General features: G+C 42.1%; 2 protein-coding genes across 3 annotated transcripts; one reads left to right on the top strand and one right to left on the bottom strand.

Moving 5' to 3' along the window:
• Positions 1-385: 385 nt before the first annotated feature.
• On the bottom strand, positions 386-8,611 carry samd10a (sterile alpha motif domain containing 10a). Of its 2 annotated transcripts, none has more exons than XM_018674555.2 (5): positions 8,288-8,611; positions 6,365-6,546; positions 2,144-2,312; positions 1,896-2,042; positions 386-763 (listed from the first exon to the last, which is right to left on the bottom strand). In XM_018674555.2, the coding sequence occupies exons 1-5, from the start codon at positions 8,298-8,300 to the stop codon at positions 741-743; spliced, it is 534 nt and encodes a 177-aa protein (XP_018530071.1). In that variant the 5' UTR covers positions 8,301-8,611; the 3' UTR covers positions 386-740. The 2 variants fall into 2 exon arrangements, with proteins under 2 accessions (XP_018530071.1, XP_018530072.1); XM_018674556.2 differs by having other exon boundaries at positions 1,902-2,042; positions 8,288-8,610.
• A 7,057-nt stretch (positions 8,612-15,668) lies between these two features.
• On the top strand, positions 15,669-20,298 carry emilin3a (elastin microfibril interfacer 3a). The gene is made up of 4 exons (XM_018674542.2): positions 15,669-16,240; positions 16,340-16,459; positions 16,572-17,110; positions 17,265-20,298. Exons 1-4 carry the CDS (start codon positions 16,089-16,091, stop codon positions 19,214-19,216), a joined length of 2,763 nt encoding a protein of 920 aa, XP_018530058.2. The 5' UTR covers positions 15,669-16,088; the 3' UTR covers positions 19,217-20,298.
• The last annotated feature ends 23 nt before the right edge of the window (positions 20,299-20,321 follow it).

Raw genomic sequence — 20,321 nt, 5'->3', positions numbered from 1 at the left:
GAGGAGGAGGAGAGGGGAGGGGGAGTCAGTGTGGTTAGCGTTACATTACAGGATCGAGACGCTGCTGCAGACTGAATAATCACTGTTATTATTTTTAAATCACATGAATGGTTTCGGCACAGAGAATTCAAACACAGGTAGAAAATATTCTCATAGTATCATGTACCTGTCCGAGCGGGACGACATTATTTTCCCGCACTCCGTTTCCATGGGGATCCTGCGACCTCGGAGCCGGCACCGGCTGGTTAAAGCCATGGATGGATTCCTTCTTAACTGTGCTGTGGGATTGTGGGTAATGTAGTTTATCATCACGTGTTTCCCCCACAGCTGCTCCTTTAAGGGCAATGCACACATTTCTGACCTCTAAATAGACATTCGTGATAAATAAAGGCATTGATATGTTTATTTATTTCATTTTTCTGATGTTAGAAAAGTTTAAGAGGGAGAAAGTGGCAGAGGCAGTAAGAGAAGAAAAAGAATTATTATCACAGAACAGAGGAATAAATTGACAAAACAGATTGTCATGGTGCTATTTCATCACAGTTCATAGTCAGTCCATGAAGATTACGTCTGTTCAGCGTGCAGATGGGGAATGAAAAGCTGCCGACTTCATTTTAATGATCATAATTCAGGATATCGTTCCTCGCTGGATGCATTTATTCCACAGATCTGATTCACATTTGAGTTTTTTGATCATAAATCCCATGATTCCACAGTGTCCACTCCTTCCAGCAGTGTGGCTATGATATATTTCCAAAGGAACCTGCAAAAGATAGAAAGATGCAAACAAATGGAGAGTCAGATGAGAGCGCTCTGATGTCTGTCCTGTTGGTTTAGCATAAAGACTGGAAATGGGGAAACAGCTAGACTAGCTCTGTCCAGAAGTAAAAATATCCTCCTACCTCCTCCTCTGAAGCTCACTAATTAACACTGTCAACAGCTGAAGTCGTGACGTTACGTCCAGACAAGCCTCTGTTCCAACAGCTTCTGTAACTCAGTACAATCTCTAATTCAGCTTTTCTTTTTTCTGTCTCTTTGAAAAACTGCAGCACGTTCCCGTGGGGTTACTTTATATATACTTTACTTTCTATATACTCTCAGCATCCACTACAGCAGTTACTGTAAGAAACTGAAGCCTCTGTGATCTCAAGTTTGTGAAAAAAAATACAGCTCCTATGAAAAATAACACAGGGTCCTTGAACTTTCTTTGGACTGTGTTTGACATGCCATCAGACAGCGCTTTGATTTCCTGTGTTAGGTGGCATTCTTGGCTACGGACATATTCATGCGGCTGAGCTCGTGTTCTTCATCCTCTGCTCTCTCCAAGCAGCTCTAACCAAGAGACACTGATCTGAACGGTTATAATATCCATAAAACTCACCTCGTAATCTCTTCTTTCTAAAAATGTCAACAGCAGTCAGTCCTCTCTGTGCTGCTGTGTTTATTTACATATCTGTGATAACTGTGACTCTATGACTCACTCATGGACTCGCCTCTCGCCTTGAATGTGTAGAGCGCGCGGAAAATGATGTTTGCCAAAGGCCGTTACAAAACATTAAAAAAATAACCGTCCTTATCTAAACATCTGAAGCGAGCCACGACATGTTAACAAAGGCTGGTACTCCAGTTTCAGGGGGGGCGTTATGGGTTGGGAAACGTTTTGGCTCTGAGCTGTTACCAGGTAGCCAAACTTCAGGAAGTAACTGGTCCCAGCCAAGAAATAGTCTGGCACATAACCACCCATATTTTTACACTTCTGTCTCTCTACAGGGTGAACAAAGAAAGATATAACTTAATTAGAGAGCTGTAGAGGTAGCGGTTGGCAGCATATTTACTGTACAGACATGAGAGTGGTGTCAATCTTCGCGAGTTTAAAAATAAAAGCACACACACACCCTCACCCCTGCTGAGCAGCTGCAGGTTGCGTCCCTCCTCCTGCACCTGAAGCTGCAGCACCTGTTGCAGCAGCTCCTGTCGAAGCGTCTCTTGCACTAAACCCATCCTCTCCAGCTTCTCCCCGTTCAGACGCAACAGTGCACGGCCTGTAAAGGGTGAAAACAGCAGGCTCAAAAGATCTATTTCACTTTTATATTGGAATTCTTGAATCAACCTTTCCTCTGTGTGTGTTTCCTGGTTGTGCGACCTGTGATGGCGTGATGGGAGAACGCCTCCACGTAGGTCAGGTAGTTGTGCGGACAATGTTTCTTCAGCCATTTACAAACATCCTGTTGTGACCAGAGCACGACGGGTCGGATCAGGCTGGGCTGTGTCGGGCTCGTGTGATATATCCCGTAACTGTCACTGGAGCGGTACTGCGGACAGACAGGAAGACATAAGATGGACATAGATGGACACGTATTAAAGAAATTATTTCACTTCCTTGTCAAGAACTGAACCCTGAATCTGACCTTTTAAAAACCCTTGTATGATGACGACACTGTATCAAACACTTTCAGGCTAAGCTACAGACATATGCACATGTGGGCCAACTATACATGAGAAACTAACAAGATACATGAACAAGAACAGGTTTCACACTCATTAACACACGCAGGGAGGATATGTGCACCATATGTGCATGTAGATCAAACACTGCATAAAGGAAGATCAGCGAACATGCAGCAGCAGCTCCTGCGACAGCACAGACAGAGGAACATGTAGGCCAGTGTGATCTTGAGATCCAGCTCTTTAATCTTAAAGATGTACAGGATGTAAAACTGTGGAGGAGTAATCAAACTGGGCCTTTGATCAGTCAATCAGTTTTAAAAATTCAGCAGGTTCAGCGTTTCTCCAACTCGAGAGTTTCTCAGATGCAAGAAGGAGGTGCTTCAAAAAAAAAGAAAAAAAAAGGCTGGCATACATTTAAGAGTTAGTGGGGCCAAATTTGTACTGGACATCTGCTTAATATGTCAGAGTGTACTGATGACTCTATCTGCTACAGAATAACATGCTACTCTTTAATCAATACAGAGCTCCAGATAAGAAAGATTACCATTATATCTTAAAGCAATTCCATTAAAGTATTTATCTAGTTGTTTTTAATGGTGACTGTGTTCATAATCTATTAAATATCTTTAAATCTAAAACTCATTTCCCGTGACATGATCTGATTAAAAAGCCAAAGCGATAAACAACCATATTTCCTCTTTCTAAAAGACAGTTTATCCATCTGAGGCTTAAAATCTAATGTTTATTTATCAGATTCACTTTGCTGCCAATAATTCCTCAATGTACTCTCACAACTTGACAATGTGTTGCTTCCTTTCCAAGTTGAATTAAGTATTTTGCTTTGCCTCCTGACTGACGGCCAGTTCACCCTGTTCCTACCATCTTGGGTAGGTTTTTGTTTTTATCCTCAGACTTCCTGTTCTAAGCTTGAAGAGCAGAGGATTTCCTTTCCTTTCATTTTACTTTCAGCTCAGTGAAACACTCCCATGTTTTGTTTTATTGTGACCAAAGTATTTATTGGTTCACACCCTCATCAAAGTGACCTTGACTTTTCACTACAAAAATCTAATGAGTTCATCGTTTAACTTCAAGTGAACTTTTGTGCCAAATTTAAAGAAATTCCTTCCTGGCATTCCTGAGATTTGGCATTCACAAGAAAGGGATGGACATGAGGTCATAGTGACCGTGAAGTTTGATCTTGGACTTCCAAACTTTGATCAATACATTCTTGAATACGAATGAATGTTTGTACCAAATTTGAGGAATCTTCCTCCAGATGTTCCTGAGATGTTGCATTCACAAGAATGGGATTGATGAAACCGAAAACATAACGCCTCCAACCACAGTGCTCGCCGTCACTGAGGCATAAAAATGCCAATCACAATTTCCTGAAGCCAAAAGTGATGCCTTCAAATTGCTTGTTTTGTCTGACCAACAGTCCAAAACCCAAAAATATTCCATTTAGTATTAAATAAGAAAAAGGAAAACAGTAAATCCTCACTATCAGAGGCTGACATGAAGGATTGTTTACTATTATTGCTTGAAAAATGACTTTAATGATAAATCAGTGATAAAAAATAGTTGCCAATCTTTCTTTCAACAATCAGTGAAAGTATTATGTTTGTCTGTGTCTACAGTCAGATGACAGAGAGAGACTATAATGAGTGTTTACTGTTTTTTTCAGGAAACTAACACATACAGTACGGTAGAGAGGAGACTGCATGACTGGATGGAGAAGAATGGATAGAAGTACGACATGTAGAAAATGAGTGATTTAAAACTAACTAGAAGAGAAAAAGTCTGAACTGTGGAGGAAGAAGAAGTGAAAACACTGCACACATGTTCCAGTGCAGCACATTCTCCAAACACACAACACTGATTAAGTTTATGTTTCTCAAGACAAAAATAAACCAACCACTACATTATGTGCATCCAAGAGGATTGAGGCAAACAAACAGTGCATTGTATACAACTCTGTTATCAGCCCAGCCCAGTTCTATGTTTGCAGCTTTAGCTTCAGCTCATAACCGCCTTTTAAAGAGCCTTTCATGGGGTGAAGACAAAGGCGTGGACTCTCTGACTTGTAACCACCAAGGGCTTTAAATGAGGCCAGTTTACAACACAAATGGATTTCTGTGTCGACTGCGAGCAGACGACGCTGCATCAGATAACAAAATGGATATCGACGGAAAGATTTAATTTAAACTGGAACAGAATTGCTACTGGAAGTGGATGTGACGATGCTTCACATTAAGAGATCTATAAAGAAAAAGGCTTTGCATAATGTTTATTAACTGTGTACCATCAAACTAAAGTCTGTTTCTCTCTGCTCTCAGTCAACAAACACTGTGGTGCTGCAGCATACTGCGAGTGTTGGAGGACCTGTGCTATTTAAAGCCATGCTAAAAGGCTGTTAGAGCCCACCAACCCGCCGGGGAGAGAGCAACTTCTATTCTCTGCTAACAAAGTGCCCATTTACAACAATGGATGGTAACTGGCCACATTCGCCAGAGTACCAATTTTTCCTTTCAGGCTTCTCTGTACAGAAATCTGACAGAGGAGCGAGTTTGCATATATACTCATGTTGATAAGACGTCAAGGAAAAGATTTGTTTTAATGATTTCTTAACTCAGCATTAGTTTTGTTTTGTGTCTGCATGACTTGTGTAGAAATATAGTGAGTTTGATAATGAAAAGGAAAGGTGAAAACACCAAAAAATAAATGACAAAAATGTTTTTAAGACTTATTGTAGATCAATCTAAGTAAGGATTCATTCAAACCTTTGGTGAATCTGCCATTTAAAGTCAAACTGAAATCTGAATTCTCCTCAGTTTTTGGCACTGAACATAAATCATGACACTGTAGCATATTTTTGCTTTTTTCCACAGTATTGAAGTGAAACAGCTTTTTCTTGCATGTCCTCATTATTAGATATGTGGTGCATCACAGTGGCTCCACACAGATGTCTGCGGTGAACTTTGACCTGAGCTGCATTGAACTTTGTGGGTGCAGCCAATCGCTGCTGAGCACTGCGTGAGCTGAAAGATGTATGAAAAACTAATTTGCCTGCTTGTGTTTCCAGAACTGCACATATATAACTTCAGAGAAAAACATATTTGTTTTGCTAAATATCAGCATTTAGATGCAGCTCCCAGGTTTGTTTGAGTCTCTAAAAAATCTACTGCGCTACGTTAGCACCGTAGTTAATGCAGTACCACTGGGAGTTTTGGAGACTGCACCAACCATCGTGAAACATGCAGATCCTTGTTTTTCTGCTGCCATATGAATATAATTTTAGTGATTTAAGAGGTCTGTTATGATTTTAAGTATGTACTGCAGTTGAAAAGTGCACTTGCTTACTAACATAAGCATTTATTCCCGCTAGATCTTACTTCTTTTTTCTGTTATTTTAACTCTTGCAAAGTCAGTCCTGTGTTTGTCCTGCAGAGTAGAAAGGAGGCAGACTAGCTAGCATTAGCTGTCTGTCTTTCATGGGTCCAGGTGTGGTAAACATTTGATCAGTAACCTTGGAGATAAACAAATCAGAGATGGGACTGAGCATCAGAAAACAACATTGGCCGCACTGCTGGTTAACTGCTCATGTGGCTGATGAAATTTAAATGATTACTGCCCACGACTCAGATATTACATCAGTCAAATAACCAGTACCAGCATCACCAGTCGGTAATTAACAGTGCTGACCTGCTGATTTCTAAGCAAAAATTCTAATTTCAGTTTTATTTTAGGCAGTATAGCTGTAACTTTTTGCCCAGTACGATCATGCTTAATTAAGTATAAACAGACATATCTCCTTGAGCTAGAAGAGAAACAGAAAACCTGGAGGGTTATCACGCTACATCAGTCCGTGAACCAGGTGTGCTGTTTGACATGTTGAGGTCATGTAGGTGTTCAGTACCTGCAGGGCCTCTGTGCCCGGCTGCTGCAGCAGCTTCACCGTCCTGCCTCCTGCCGTTTTCTGTCCACGCCCGTCATGCCAGGTTAGATTCCCACCTGTCCGTCGACTCAGCTGGTGCTTGAAGTCCTCAGGCAGAGCCCTGTACTCCACAGCTGGCCTGCAGAAACTGAAACTGGATGCCGCTGGAGAGATTAAAGCGAGAAGTATAACGATTAGACAGCCAGACCTGAGTAGAACCACTGACAACGTGAAGAGAAAAAAAACAAAACGCATGAAACTTTCTTTCCTCACTCTGCATGACTTGAAAACAAAAGCTGGAGCTGAACCCGCCTGGACACTCAGGGATGATCTCATTATGGAGAAGGCATGAGGCAGCATTCAAAATTATCTAAGCCTGGACAAGCCCCTGGGTAATTCCCGGAAGTCAGCGTTCAGGTATTACTTTGTGCAGACCTTGTAGGTGAATGTCGAAGCTGTGAGACGAGCCACTTTCTCATCATTACGAAGAGGCCTGTAGGCAGACATCCAAGCCCACTCAACAGCAGGTGGCTTCCCAACATTCAGTAATTAAAGAAAGTGTGCAACTACAGTAAACATGCTGTTACAGGCACAGATTCTGGCAGAAAGCCACGGGTCATTACTGATTCATGTGCCAGATTGGAAGGAATTTCTTACTGTGTTTGAAGCTATGCAGGCAGATGTGTCTGCGTGTGCGTTAATGTGCATTTTCAATATCTTAAATTGACTAAGAGAATTTGAAAAGAGGACAGAACGAGAGAGACTGTCACAGGGGACGAGGGTTTGAGGAGATGAAAGAGTCTTTTGGTTTTTCCAGCTTTGTGCCTCTTTCTTTCTGTCATTCAACATCTCCCGCTGAGAGCGGAGCAAAGCCGAGTCCTGCAATCATCAAGGCAAAGCAGCAGCATCAGATTATTATGAATAAAACTCTGCATGCGATTTTTGTTTCTTTGAGGTGCAACTCCAAGACTGTGTACGTATGAACCCTCCTTCACAGAGTTATTACTCCCCCAGGCTGCTGCTGTAAACACAAATGTGCCCCCTTTCACTGATTAAACACAGATAATTAAAACCACTTGTCAGACGGAGTTTTTACCTCCTTTAGTTTTGCCTGTCTATGGGAGGAAAAAAAGTCCTCATTAACTGACACGCATATAAACTGCCTGCGCTGGATAGGAAAACACTTTTATGAACCAAAATCTTACTAAACATACAGAGAAAAGCCTGCAATATGCTTCACTTGGTATCATATCAAAGCCTAAGAGCAACACGGAAACTACACCAACCTCCACCTAGACTGTCCATTTCTTCATACAGAGGCTTACACAATCAGAATAATGTAAAAGATGCGATATAATCAACTTAAAAATGTATATATGAGGGCTGTAAAGGGTAGCTGTGGGGTTTGATTAAGAGTCTGAGTACATGGACATCATCCACCATCACGCCATCAAACTGGTGATGCTGGTTTCTTCCAGCGAGCTGTCCGTTTCAGCACCAGGTCATTATCCATCAACAGACCACCCAGAGCCCCCCTGCTGTTCTTTAAAACCACCATAATGTTCCTCCTCTATGTGCGTTCCTAGAGCACTGAGTTAACGTGATGTATCGTGTTGTTCTTATTTCCAGCAGGTGACAGGTAGATTTAATGATGTAGGCGGTATTTTTAACTATTAATGTTTTGACCTCACTCTGTATATACTTCATGATACTGAAATGACGGCACAGCAGATGTCTTGTTACCAGATGCGACCACTAACGTACCCGGCAAACCGGTCTTGCAAGTATTAAGTTAAACTAATGAGCTCATGCTTGGCTTTTAGTTGAAGTTTCCGTTGAATGGAAAATATTTCAAAGCACATTTCCATGGATTTAACATAATGTAACCAACAGGAATCTGCCTACCGTCCACAGCCATGGTGTTTCTTTGCCGTAGAGAGGATCTAGTCAAAGTCTTCCATCGTCTCCAGCGACCGACACACACATACACGGGCTGCGGCGGGTCCTGCGCCCACCTCTCCTCTCCTCTCCGCGCTGTGTTCACTGATAAAAGTTTGAGCAGGGTCTGGCAGGAGGAATGACGCTCCACATCCTCCTCTCAGGTCCTGCTGCTCTGACCGAGGAAATGCCTTAAAACCGGTTCACGTTCACGGTGTCATCCGCCGCTGGTGTCAGTGGGCTGAAGTTGCTGGAAGACAGTGCAGGAATGTCCCCCGAGCAGCTGGCTGACTGGTTCTACTGGCTCAGACGGGTGCGAGTATCCGCGCGTGCGTCCGTACGTGCATGCGCGCGCGCCCTGCGTGTATTTGTGTGTGGTTTTTATCTGTGTCGTGAGAATCGGACGCGCGGCTTTTTCTCAAGAGCCTGCATGAGCGCAGTGAGCTCAAAGTGCAGCCCCGGGCCCTGTAATTAACGCAGCCAGTGGAGACTGAAAAACAGCCGGATGAAAAGGCTTCTCATCGCTGCAGCATCCAACTTAAGGAATTCCCCTTTGCCTTTTCTTAAAGAAAGGGAGCTCTGTGCGCGCCTGTGGGCAGCGGGCCCTCTCTGTGATGGACCCTCTATGTGGGGTTTGTCCAGAGGAGCTGCAGGACAGATATCAGAGAGCACTGTTCCTGCTCCCACCTGCTCATAAAGTCACTTTATTGATCAAATCTGGTCTTTACAGTAAAGGACAGCTGTGAATTAAATGACCCACGAGCAGCACCAAACATAACTGCAAACTATTCGTAATCACTGAAAGAGCTTGTATTTATTTTTTTGTTTTATTTAATCTCTATAGATTTTATTTTATGTCATGCCTTCCAGCAGGGGTTGTGCTTACAATCTCTGACACGAGAACTTACATTTTTGAAATCTAAATTGTTTTCTCTCCTGTGTTTTTGACTTAACAACAAATAAAGAAACAGTTATTTCATTATTTCAATATTTATATATATATTTGTTGTTGTTGTTGTTGTACGTACAAATTTTGAGCATCCTACTTCTTGATTTTGTAATTTTCACTCACTCTTCCTGCAGATCACTTCATGTTCATGAGATGTTTAAGATCTATACTCAAAGATTTTCAAATAATGATCGAGTAAGGGTGCTGTGAGGGTCATTCCCAAAACTATGGCTTGTGTTTCTTGAAGTAGTTCATGGTATATTTTTACATAAACATGCACTGGGTCATTGTCTTGTTGTAGAAGCAAATGCATTAACATTTGAGGGAGATGTCAACAATAGACAATTCAGCATTTTTAGACACATTTACTAAATTGTAAAACCTTAGTGGTGGGGACGGAGAGTTGACGTCTTCAGCTAGAGTTGAACTGGAGAAGCTGCTGTTTGTGTTGTATGTATCTTAGCCCTTAAATCACCATGAGACCACTTTTTCCTTTTCAAAGACAAAATCCAGACCACTGTATATGACTATAAAGGCCTAAAAAATTGAGGGCAAACTGAACTTGTTTATCCACTGCTACAAGCCTCACTCAAGCCTCAGGGAACAGCTGAGGGACTGCTCCTTAAGGATCTAGACTAAAATAAATTTTGTGGTTCTGTATATTTATAAATATTTCATACTTTTATATCAGGCTGCACTGGGTTTTAAACAATTTGGTTGAAATGGACTTTAAAAAAAAAGCATAAACAAACTTCTGAAAAATCTGAAGCCGTTTGTGTTACGAAACTGGAACCTGCAGGAGAAATTGTAATTTTTTATCCTCTTACAGAATAAAACACAATTGTTCGCCTGAGACAGATTTTAGCTGGGCACTGTGGTGATGAAAGTGCGATGATGAAACCAGATTAGAAGATCAAGGTAGCACATGAAACCCAACATATTAAACAGGCCTGTGCATGGAGGCCAATAAGAGAAAGAGGTGAGTGCCTGCAGGTGTTTCTGTTGTGCACTGATGGAGAGACACTGATGTTTGTTACAGGATATTTGCATAGTGGCAAAGCTTTAAAACAACATTAATCCACCCACACACGTTTTCACGTATGCCTGATTAGACCTCTTCCCGGGATGTGGTGTGCATGTATGAATAGTAGTTCCCTCTGTTCACCCTGTTTGTTTTGTTGTCAGCAACAAAAAAAAAAAAAAAAAAAAAAAAAAAGCTTTAAAACCCCACTGTACACTATCTGATCAGCACTAACCTGCCAACAGACAAAGTTAAAGACTACCTGGTGAACTCAGTGGAGCATTTAGCAGCTAAAGAGACAGACGTTTCCCTCAGGAGTTGGTAGAGACCAAAACCAGAGCTAAAAAATGAGTAATAAAAATAAAAACGAGTTAATATTTGTCAGATGGACTCAAACATAACCCCAAATTATTATAATTTTTACTGATGGTGTTTTTATCTACCAGTTTTTATTGTGGACTGATGTGACGTAATTTCGTTTTGCAGTGCATCTTCAATGTAATGTTTGAATGACAATAAAGAAATCTGAATCTGAATCATCTTACTTTGTAACTGCTGGATGTGTAAATAAGTAAATATTTGCTCATTTCCCAACTTGAACTATGATGATATACTAATGTTGTGTTCAAACGTTATTTCTACTGCCCCCAAGTGGCCAAAAAGTCAATGTATGTTTAAGTACAGTCCTTGAGTAAATTAACTTCCTTTCTACTAGTCTATGTTTCACCTCTCATCCGAAAGGCCTCCTCAGTTCCTTTCAGACGAGAGGTGAAACGTCTCAAAGAAACCTAAAAGACGTCCAGTTGCTTTCACATTTAACTTAACATAGAGACAGGGAAGAGGTGGTACCAGACTGCATCTTAAACCTGTACAAATCCAAAGTATAAAAATAACAAGGTGTGGTTTTATTCAATGAGCTTCAGAGGTGCTCATAGGGAGATTTTCTTAATAGAGCCACGCTAACTGCACCCCCTATTTCCAGTGTTTATGCTAAGCTAACTAGCTTCATATGCAGTGTACAGACGTGTTGATCCTCTCATCGAGAAATATCTATATTTGCTTTCTTGCAAACTGTTCCTTCAATTTTAAGACGTTATAGACTTGATTTTCAAAAACAATAATTTACACATTTTTTAAGGATTCAAAACACATACTTGAAGAAATGAGGAGAGGGTGGAGGGGGGCCAGAATGCCCTTTAGTCCACTATACACCCCTAACATAGCTCACATTAACAACAGTTTATTGCATTGTTGAATGTTTAACTCTTCTTTTATTAATGAACTATGATGATTCTTTTTTATATCATTACTGATGTTTATTTGAAATGACACTACACTAGATAACAACATCTGCCAGTTATTCTCCTACATCCTCCCACAGTCAATGCCTGAAACATTCTCCGCAATCTTCCCATTCATCACTGGTGATTACCACCTCGATGGCTCTAGCCCGATTTTTCAAAACAGTGGTCACAGAAACACATTGTAGTTTATCTCAGTTGCACCACAAAGCCGCACATGGGATTATAAACCCTGCTGACTAGTTTGTGTTTAATTGGCAGGGTGTGGGTATGAGTAGTTTCTGCAGACTGGAGCGCTGGGGCTCCTCTTAAACTTTTAAGCATGGACACATTTGGCCTGGTTAGAGCGCAAAAAGATGAAAAGGACCGCTTGAATTAATAGTTTCCACAGGAGAGAACTTCAAAGAGCCTAAAATATTACTAGTATACATTTGAGGTTTAGACTGCACGACTGCCTTTTGTTTTAATGTTTAACTGAGGATTTCTTTTCATCAGTTGTTTTTCATGGTCATTTCAGAGTGAACCAGAAAATCCTGTCCCTTTTATTATTTTGTATTCCAAACAACAAAAACATACATTAAACATATTAGACTGTAACACTACAGCCAAGTAATAACTGTGCCTATTTTTGACAACAGTGGATAAAAAAGACATTTGGCAATGAGACTGTAGGAAGCGTGGTGGCAGTTTAAATGTTTCCCTTTCTAGTCTAAATCAACAAACAACACAAGGGGGCAGTGTTATTCTGTGCACAGTGAGATAATGTACTGTGTGTATGTTTTGAGGAATATGTGATACTATTGTTCTGTATCAAATTTACTGTGTTTTTTACAGCTGTGATGTAAAAACTACTACCAATAACAGCATTTTAAAATAGACCATTTTGTCTTTTAAGCATGTTTGATTCTTCTTATGACATGAATCAATACTCAGAAAACAAGAATGGCATCAATTTACTTCACAGCATCTACTAAAGTCAGTACTACAGGAAAATGCTGCTGTATGCTTTCAATTTTTTATATCTACCATTTACAAACAAATTAAACTCCACTCATGCTGTGCAAAAACTATCCATTCATCAGTCCATCTGTCAATCAATCCATCCATCTGTTTGTAAACTGGAAATATAAATTGCTGCTATGTTAAGCACTCACTTCATCCAGGATGGACATTCAGACACACCTTTGTTTACATGGCGCAGATTTTACTTTAAATTAATTTAAAATGTATTAGTCATCACTCTGTAATACAGAGTTTAGTTATCATGGAATTCAGTTACATTACAGTAGATTTTGAACCTAAATTTAACAAATTTAGAGGAAATCATATAAACAGCATATGTGCAAAGATTATATGGAGTGAGGAAGAGTTTTTCTAGTGATTTAGTTTAGTTAAAGAATTATTAAATTCTTAAAATCAGTTAGAAAAAAATATCCTGGTCATGCACACACACTGTGTATTGAGAGATGTTTCTAGGGCAATTACAAACAAACAAACAAAAAACTGTGAAACACAAAAGCAGAGGAAATCATGTAGGAGTATTTATCAAGAAAAAACAGACTGCAGGATGGATCGTGGCAGAAAAAACTGGAAAACTTCGAAAGCCAATTTTGAGCAAAACTGCATGGAGACAAGTGAGTGAGAATGTGTGTGTGTGCTTGTGTGTGCGTTGGCTGACTCCAGATGTGTACACACTGCCATGGGTTTGGCAACAGTAAACACACTGCACTTCTTGGCTAACGTGTTAAGTGTGTCACGACATGTGGCCACCACATTAGGTTTGTTTAGGCTCTAAATTCTTAAGATGACGATGACTCAATGAATTAACTTTCACAAGTGTGAAAAGAAACCATGTTCACTCCAATGTATCTCAAAATAGACTCAGCTTAAACAGAACAATGTTGCATAACAAGGCAGAAAAGAGGTGAACCAGCACAGGAAACAAGGTTCAGGTTTGTGAAGTGTTGTGACCAATTAACTCCTGTTTGTTCTTTTACATGGCTGTGAACATACAAGAGCAGATATCGGCCACTCTAAAACAAACAAAGCTGCAAATTACACACAACTCTGCCCTTAACCTGCATTTCCAACATTTTCCTCCAAAACTCCATACAATAATTTGAAGAATAAAAGCTTCATTTTATCCCTGTCAGGTCATGGTCATGGATACATTAACATGTAGCATTTAGCAACTTGTAAAATAAACTGACAGGGAATAAGTGAAGAGATTTGGTTCAGAATAAGGTTTTATCACTTTCAGTATTGATTAGGTTGACTTCAATATGTCCAGAAACGACAAAAAAGAGCATAAACCCTTCATACTCTGTGCTGCAAATATTCTATAAGCCAGTACTGTTGGGAAAGCTACACAGTCCAGTAAGGCGCAGACTTTGTTGAAAACTAAAGACACACAAAGAGATTTACAGGCCGGCTCAGAATTTGGACCGCTGGTGTTAAAACTAAACAGACACAAAGACATGGAGGAGGGATAAACAAAAATGTAACTCCCCATATGTTGCACAGACTTTCATAGCCTCATATACATTTGGGGTACGCAGGCAAATTATAGGCCTCACCCTGTTCATAATTCAGCGATGTTGAGAAGTCCTCCAACAGCTCAAGTCTGACGTAAGCGTTATGACGGGCAGGTGAGTGGAAGCTAAAACAGCTGTAACTGTGTGATGCCATTCAAGGAAAACTCTGGGTGGAGCAGCCACTGGCCTCCAGAATAAAGCTGCATTTGTTTTACGGGAGCAGAAAGTACGAGGCCTGGATGCTGCATGTTTCACGTGATACAATGAGAGCTTGTTTACAAAGTCGAGAGGGTAAGAGAGCCATGGAGAATATCTAACACACACACACTCGCTGTTGTGTATCTGAACTGAACAGGGTGTTTCCAGGTAAAAGAGGTGGGACCTGGTACAAACAGGATACAGGAAATGGGCCTGCTTCTAAACAGGGTCAATCAAGAGATCCCTGCAAAATAATGGACACAGCGTTTCTCTTGTACAAAATGAGGTCATGTTACAATGGTCACGGCAAAACATTTTTGAAGAATGTCTGGTATTATTGGTGGTCTCTACATACTGTCTGATAAACTGTAGAAGGATTTAGATTCTCCAGGTAGAAGTTCTTCATTTCAGTCCTAAAGGCCTAAAGAAAACTGTTAAAACTTCACATTAGTAGCTGCAAGTTTCACTTGAAGGTTTTGATGTAATTCAAAAAAGTGTCTCCTACAAAAGTTTATACAGTTTGATGCTAAAGCTGCGCTGCTGAGGTAAAGATTAATATTGCCAGGCTTCTTTCTACGCTCAGGGCGGTAAACTTCTTCAAATGCACAAAGACTTGTGTTGTGAATGAATGTGTAGGCTTGTGCTGCAAGGAGGCACTCAGGGGCCTGGGTGTGTACTGTCACAGCCTTCAACACAGTGTATTTGTTTTTATTTGTTCGTGCTCCTGGAGGTTTGCTGTTAGGTCGGGGTTTAGACTGTGTCAGTGTGCATGTGTGAAGTAAAGGAGCCCAAGATGTTTCACAGGTTTCACTAAGAGACTGCAGAGGCTCGACAGTCTCAACAATATGAATAACACTGTATGAGAGGATTATGATAATCAATTAATCATTTCAGGTCTTCTGAAACAAAAGCAAATGAAACTCAGCCATTATTCGTTTCATCGTTAGCACCAGTGCTTTCTTTGGGATTTAATTCTTCTTTACGCTCTTAAGAGCTAATATATAGTAGTCAGACAGTCACACACTTGGATTATTATTGGATTATTATTTATTTCCACTATTACCTAAAATGTTTTTAAATGGCTATTTTGGGACAAGGCCTGGTGTTGTACACTATGAAGGTGATGCACAATTTCCCCTCTGTGATGTGCCGTGATGTCACCATGGGGAAACAGCTCATGGCCCTGATTGGTAGAGACAACATTCAAACTAGATGTATAATAAAATCTGCATTTTCTATAAAGTAGAGTGAGTAAGACAGAATGCCACACTACTAACTATTAACTGTGAAGATAATGTCAACTTGGTGTTACTTTGAGGAGGACTGAGTGGGAGGAGATATGCAGATGGTGCCAGTAGGGCCCTATTAGTGGCGTCTGTAGTCCGCACAAACTCACAGTGGACTGTTGTCAGTCTAACAGAGTCCACCACACCCACAGCCTGAGCATCAGGGTCAACATTCACAGGGTGGCATTCTGCTTTCTAACACAGCCAAAGACAGGTTGTACTGCAGAGACTGGGATCTTTTTTTTACCTGATGTCAATTTTGCAGCTTTATTTCTGAGTTTGTATTGTGATATCTTGTTTTGTCAGAAGCCTGGTAATTCAATTATTTCCATATCAAGTCAATGGAATGGAATATTAAGGTTATTACTTGCCCTTGAAAGGAGGATTAATTTTCTTTTCTTTCTTCTGTGAAATCACCTTGACCTCAGTTTGAAGACTCTTGTCACTAAGCTCTTGATACAGCTCGTGGATCTTCAAGGATGCATTTTGTGATGGCTGCGAGTCCTTTTGTGATCATGACTCTATTTTTGTCGCTGGTCGAAACCAAGTTCTACAGACCATTCCAGTTTAACCAGTACAAAGCTGGGCCCAGTCAATACCATGATCAAGGGAAACCCACCAGCAGACACAAGTAAGTTCTGTTCACATTTTACTGTATATCTACAGCCAACTAGACTCATATTCATGTGCCCCACCTCTCTTCTGACATCTTTTACCTCCTCTCTTGAAGAAACCACTGTGCCTACGTCACTGAAAAGACAGTTTCCTTCACCGTGCAGGATGGGGCAGCCCCTTATGTAAAAGCTGAGTACAACAAGTGTTCCTGGGGTCAAAAATGTCCAACTCTGATGTGAGTTAGCAAAATCTATCCCTTGATCTCCCTTGTCATAAAAGGAAAATGGGATTCATAGGACTTAAGAGTGACAAATATTAAGTGTACATTTCTTGGTTGCTCCCCCCAGGTATCGTCTGATGTACAAACCCATGTACAAGGTGGCACATAAAACTGTCACAGAGCTGGAGTGGCGCTGTTGTCCAGGGTACTCTGGTTACGGCTGCATGGAGGGACCTCCAGTTTACCAACACCCAATGAAAATGATGCCGCCATTCAAGGGCCCACCAATGAAAGGCCCACAGTTTAAGGGGCCACAGTTCAACAAAGGTCCCATGTTCAAGGGTCCCATGTTTAAGGGCCCACCTATAAACACTGCTGTGAAAGCCAACCCATGGAGTCAACCCAAAGGGCCGCCCACCGGCAGTTATAACTCTTACCCAATGCGTCACTTTGGGCCTCCATCGTCCTCCTCCTACCCTGACACCTCCTTCGAGCCCTATCCGCCTCAGCCAGAGCCAATGCCAGACCACCAGGAGCCACATCACACAGAGCATGACCAAGTACATGAGCATGAACACGAGCATAGCCAAGCACCTGAGGAACATGTACTAGAGGAGATCCCTCCTCCTTCCACTGGTGGTGAACAGCCTGAGGGAGAAACCACAGGTATGTTCTAAGTTCAAACTACATTGTAATTTTAACTGGATTTGACTATTTAGTAGAAAAGTAACAAACACTCACACTTTTTTCAGAGAGAAACAGAAGCACAAAAGTATAAAATGTTTGCTCTACTGTTAACAGCTTTTCTTTCTCTTCTTAGATCAGGCTCTTGACAGTGAGACAGAGGAGCGTATATATCGAATGGAAGAGGATGTGCGCCGTCTAAACCAGGGTCTGGAGACCCTGAGGGGAACTGTGAATGGACTGGAGGAAAGTCTACGAGCCTCTCTGAGAGAGGATGCCAACAGGATGCTGTCAGCACTGCTCTCTGCTGCCCCTGGTCCTGTTCCTGCTCCAGCTGTAGCCTCTAGTACATCCACTGTAGGGTTTGCAGAGATTCCTGGAGGAAACCCTGAGACAGAGGGTCTAGATGGCAGACACGTGTTTCCAGGCCTTACAGAACTGAATGGTAGGGTAGAGGATCTCAGGGCAGAGCTGCAAGCCAAGACAGTAGAGCTGCAGGAACTCAAATCAACAGTGATGGGCCATGACGGTGAATTGAAGAAGATGTCAGGTGTGGTATTAGACTCCACTGGCAATACTGGGGGAAATGCTGAGAGAGCTATGGAGAAGCTGATGGATGCCAAGCTGAATGCAGCAAGGACAGAAATTCTTGATGGGTTTGAGAAGCGTGTGGAGAGTGCAGAGGGCCGGTGTGAGGAGAAAGCTGGGGATGTGCGCCGTCAGTGCCAGAAGGAGCAAGGTGAGAGGCAAGAGCAGATGGAAGATGTTCTGCATGAGAGTACCACAGACTTGACAACAGAACTGAGAAACCTCCGGGCACAGATCCATGGTATACAGGCTGCAGAGGGCTGCTGTGGCAGAATGAGTGGACTGGTTGAAAGAGTGCAGCTGCTGGAAACATCAGTGGCAGGACTCAACCAGTCCCAGGGGCACCTGAGGGTGGAACTGGGTGGACACAAGGACCACATAGAAGGAATGCTGGAGGGGCGTCTGGGGTATGTTGAGTCCAAGCTCAACCTGACTGGGCAGATTAAAAGTGATGTGTCTGGAAGGAGAGGGGGTGTCCCAGACAGAGCTGAGACAGGACAGGGCCTGGAGGCCAGGATGGAAGGTAAGCTGAGGGCTCTGGAGGGCCGTTTACTGATGGCTTTGGAAGAGCTGGGTAATGCCACTGCCCCCGCTCTGCTAGAGGGTCATGCTGTTCCCACTCTGGAGACAGAACTGGAGTCCATCCGAGAAAGACTAGAGGTGGACGTGGACAGAGTGCAGAGACAGCTGAGCAACCTTGAGATTCTCTGCTCCTCTTCTTGTTCCTCAACTCCAAACCCATCTGCCATTCAGGGAGACTCTGCTGCACCAAGCGCTAACCTCGCAGAGGAGCAGAATGTGAAGGAGGTATTGGACGTGCAAGATGACCGTTTAAATACCCTGAACGTCACACTGCAGAGTATCCTGAAGCGTCTGCCCCTAAGGGAACAACAGGAACAAGGAGAAGGAGATACTCCCATCCATGGAGAGCTCACAATCCTCAAGTTTAATGTCCGCTCAGTCAACCGCACCCTGAGAGGCCTCCAGGATTCTCTGGGAACAGTCATCCACCAGGTGGGTCAAGCCAACAGCTCCTGGCATGAAAGAGAGTCTCGTCTAGCCCAGCAGATAAAGGGTGTGGTTCAGCTGGTTGGACACCAGGCTTCCATGCTTGGGGCAGGTGAACGCAGACTGACCCGACTTAAGGGTGAGCTGCTGGAGATGAGGAGGCGGCTAGCAGAGGAGGTGCAGGGCTGCCGGAGCACTGCTATGGGGGTCCAGAAAGAGGTCACTGAGGTTGGAGGGCGTGTTGCCAGCGTGGAGGACCAGTGTAAGGGCCTGAATTACTTGGCAGATGACCTTGAGAGAATCAGGGAGGAGCTTGAGAGACAATCGAACGGGCTTCTCCTGCAAGTAAATGGGACTCTCTCCAGCCATGCTCAGCAGCTGTCTGAGCTGAGAGGCGAAGTCAGAAACTGCACCTCCAAGGTAGAGCCAACACAACAAAGTTTAGAGCTGGAGGCAGAGCCAAGACGAGGGGACACCTTCGCTTTGAATTAGTTCGGTTTATGTGGACAATAGATTTTAAAAATGGATGAAAAAGGGTAAATACTCTGCAGGTGTAGTGGGGGTCCACTAAAACCCCATCTTATTTGAATTGTAAAATACAAAGGTTTTGAACCTGCACTGAAATGAGGATGATTTTAGTTAGCTTACAGTATGAAATGAAAACAAACATGGCAGCTAATTCTGACTGCACTCACAAAGGTGCTAAGATGAACTGTTTGTTTCAATGGACCATTATTTAGAGCCTAAGTGATTGTGGAAATCTGTTTCCGTAAAGCTTACAAAAATATTCTTGTATGAACCATTGTTTAATGATGTTTACATGTTTAAGTTTTTGTATTGATTTTTCTTACGTCTAGACTAAAAGTATAGGAGATATTATGTTTTTATATGGTTTCACTTAAGCATTAGCTTCTGTTCTATTTGTAATTCTGCATAAAATGTTCACATTTCAAGCTATGAACAGTTTAATTTCAAGGTTTTTCAGTATTTACAATTCAATAAACACGTTTCTTTACCGCTAATGTTTTCCTGGTTAGCAATCATGTCACACAAGAGATGCAAGATACATATAAAACATTATATATATATTAAGGACAACAACCCTGAATTTCAGAAACTAGTCATGTAACTCTTTGGAGGTGAAAAGTGTTGATGCAGAAAAGTGGGGAAGCCACAAGAGGGCAATAGAGAAGCATTAATAATGCTGAGTGCTGGGGACTGGGGAGGTTTGACTTGACTGAAGCTGTGCAGAGTAAAATGTTCCTCCCAAAAATTGAGTTCATGGGGACAGCCCTCACTCGCCAAAAGAAAATTACAAATTGGCATTATTGCCAAGGTCAGACAGAGAGACATCCAAGGAGGACTTCAGTACAGCAGCCTACATCTCATTCTCTCGCTCTCTCTGTCTCTCTAGGCTACAAATCTACCAGCCCAGCTTTCGGAGCACTGCTCTTATTGGACGTTACAATAAGGCGATAGGTGACCTTGCTAATAACCCTCCCCTGTTAGCCCCTCTTCCCCTATCGAACAAACAACCATTAAAACGACACCTATGTGGGAGATGAGCCCACTGCTGTGAAAACATTTTAGTCTGAGA

This window comes from Lates calcarifer, linkage group LG6, assembly GCF_001640805.2.
Source record: "Lates calcarifer isolate ASB-BC8 linkage group LG6, TLL_Latcal_v3, whole genome shotgun sequence".
Lineage (NCBI taxonomy): Eukaryota > Metazoa > Chordata > Actinopteri > Centropomidae > Lates > Lates calcarifer.
The sequence above is the reverse complement of the archived record's forward strand: the minus strand, read 5'-3'. Positions and strand labels throughout refer to the sequence as shown.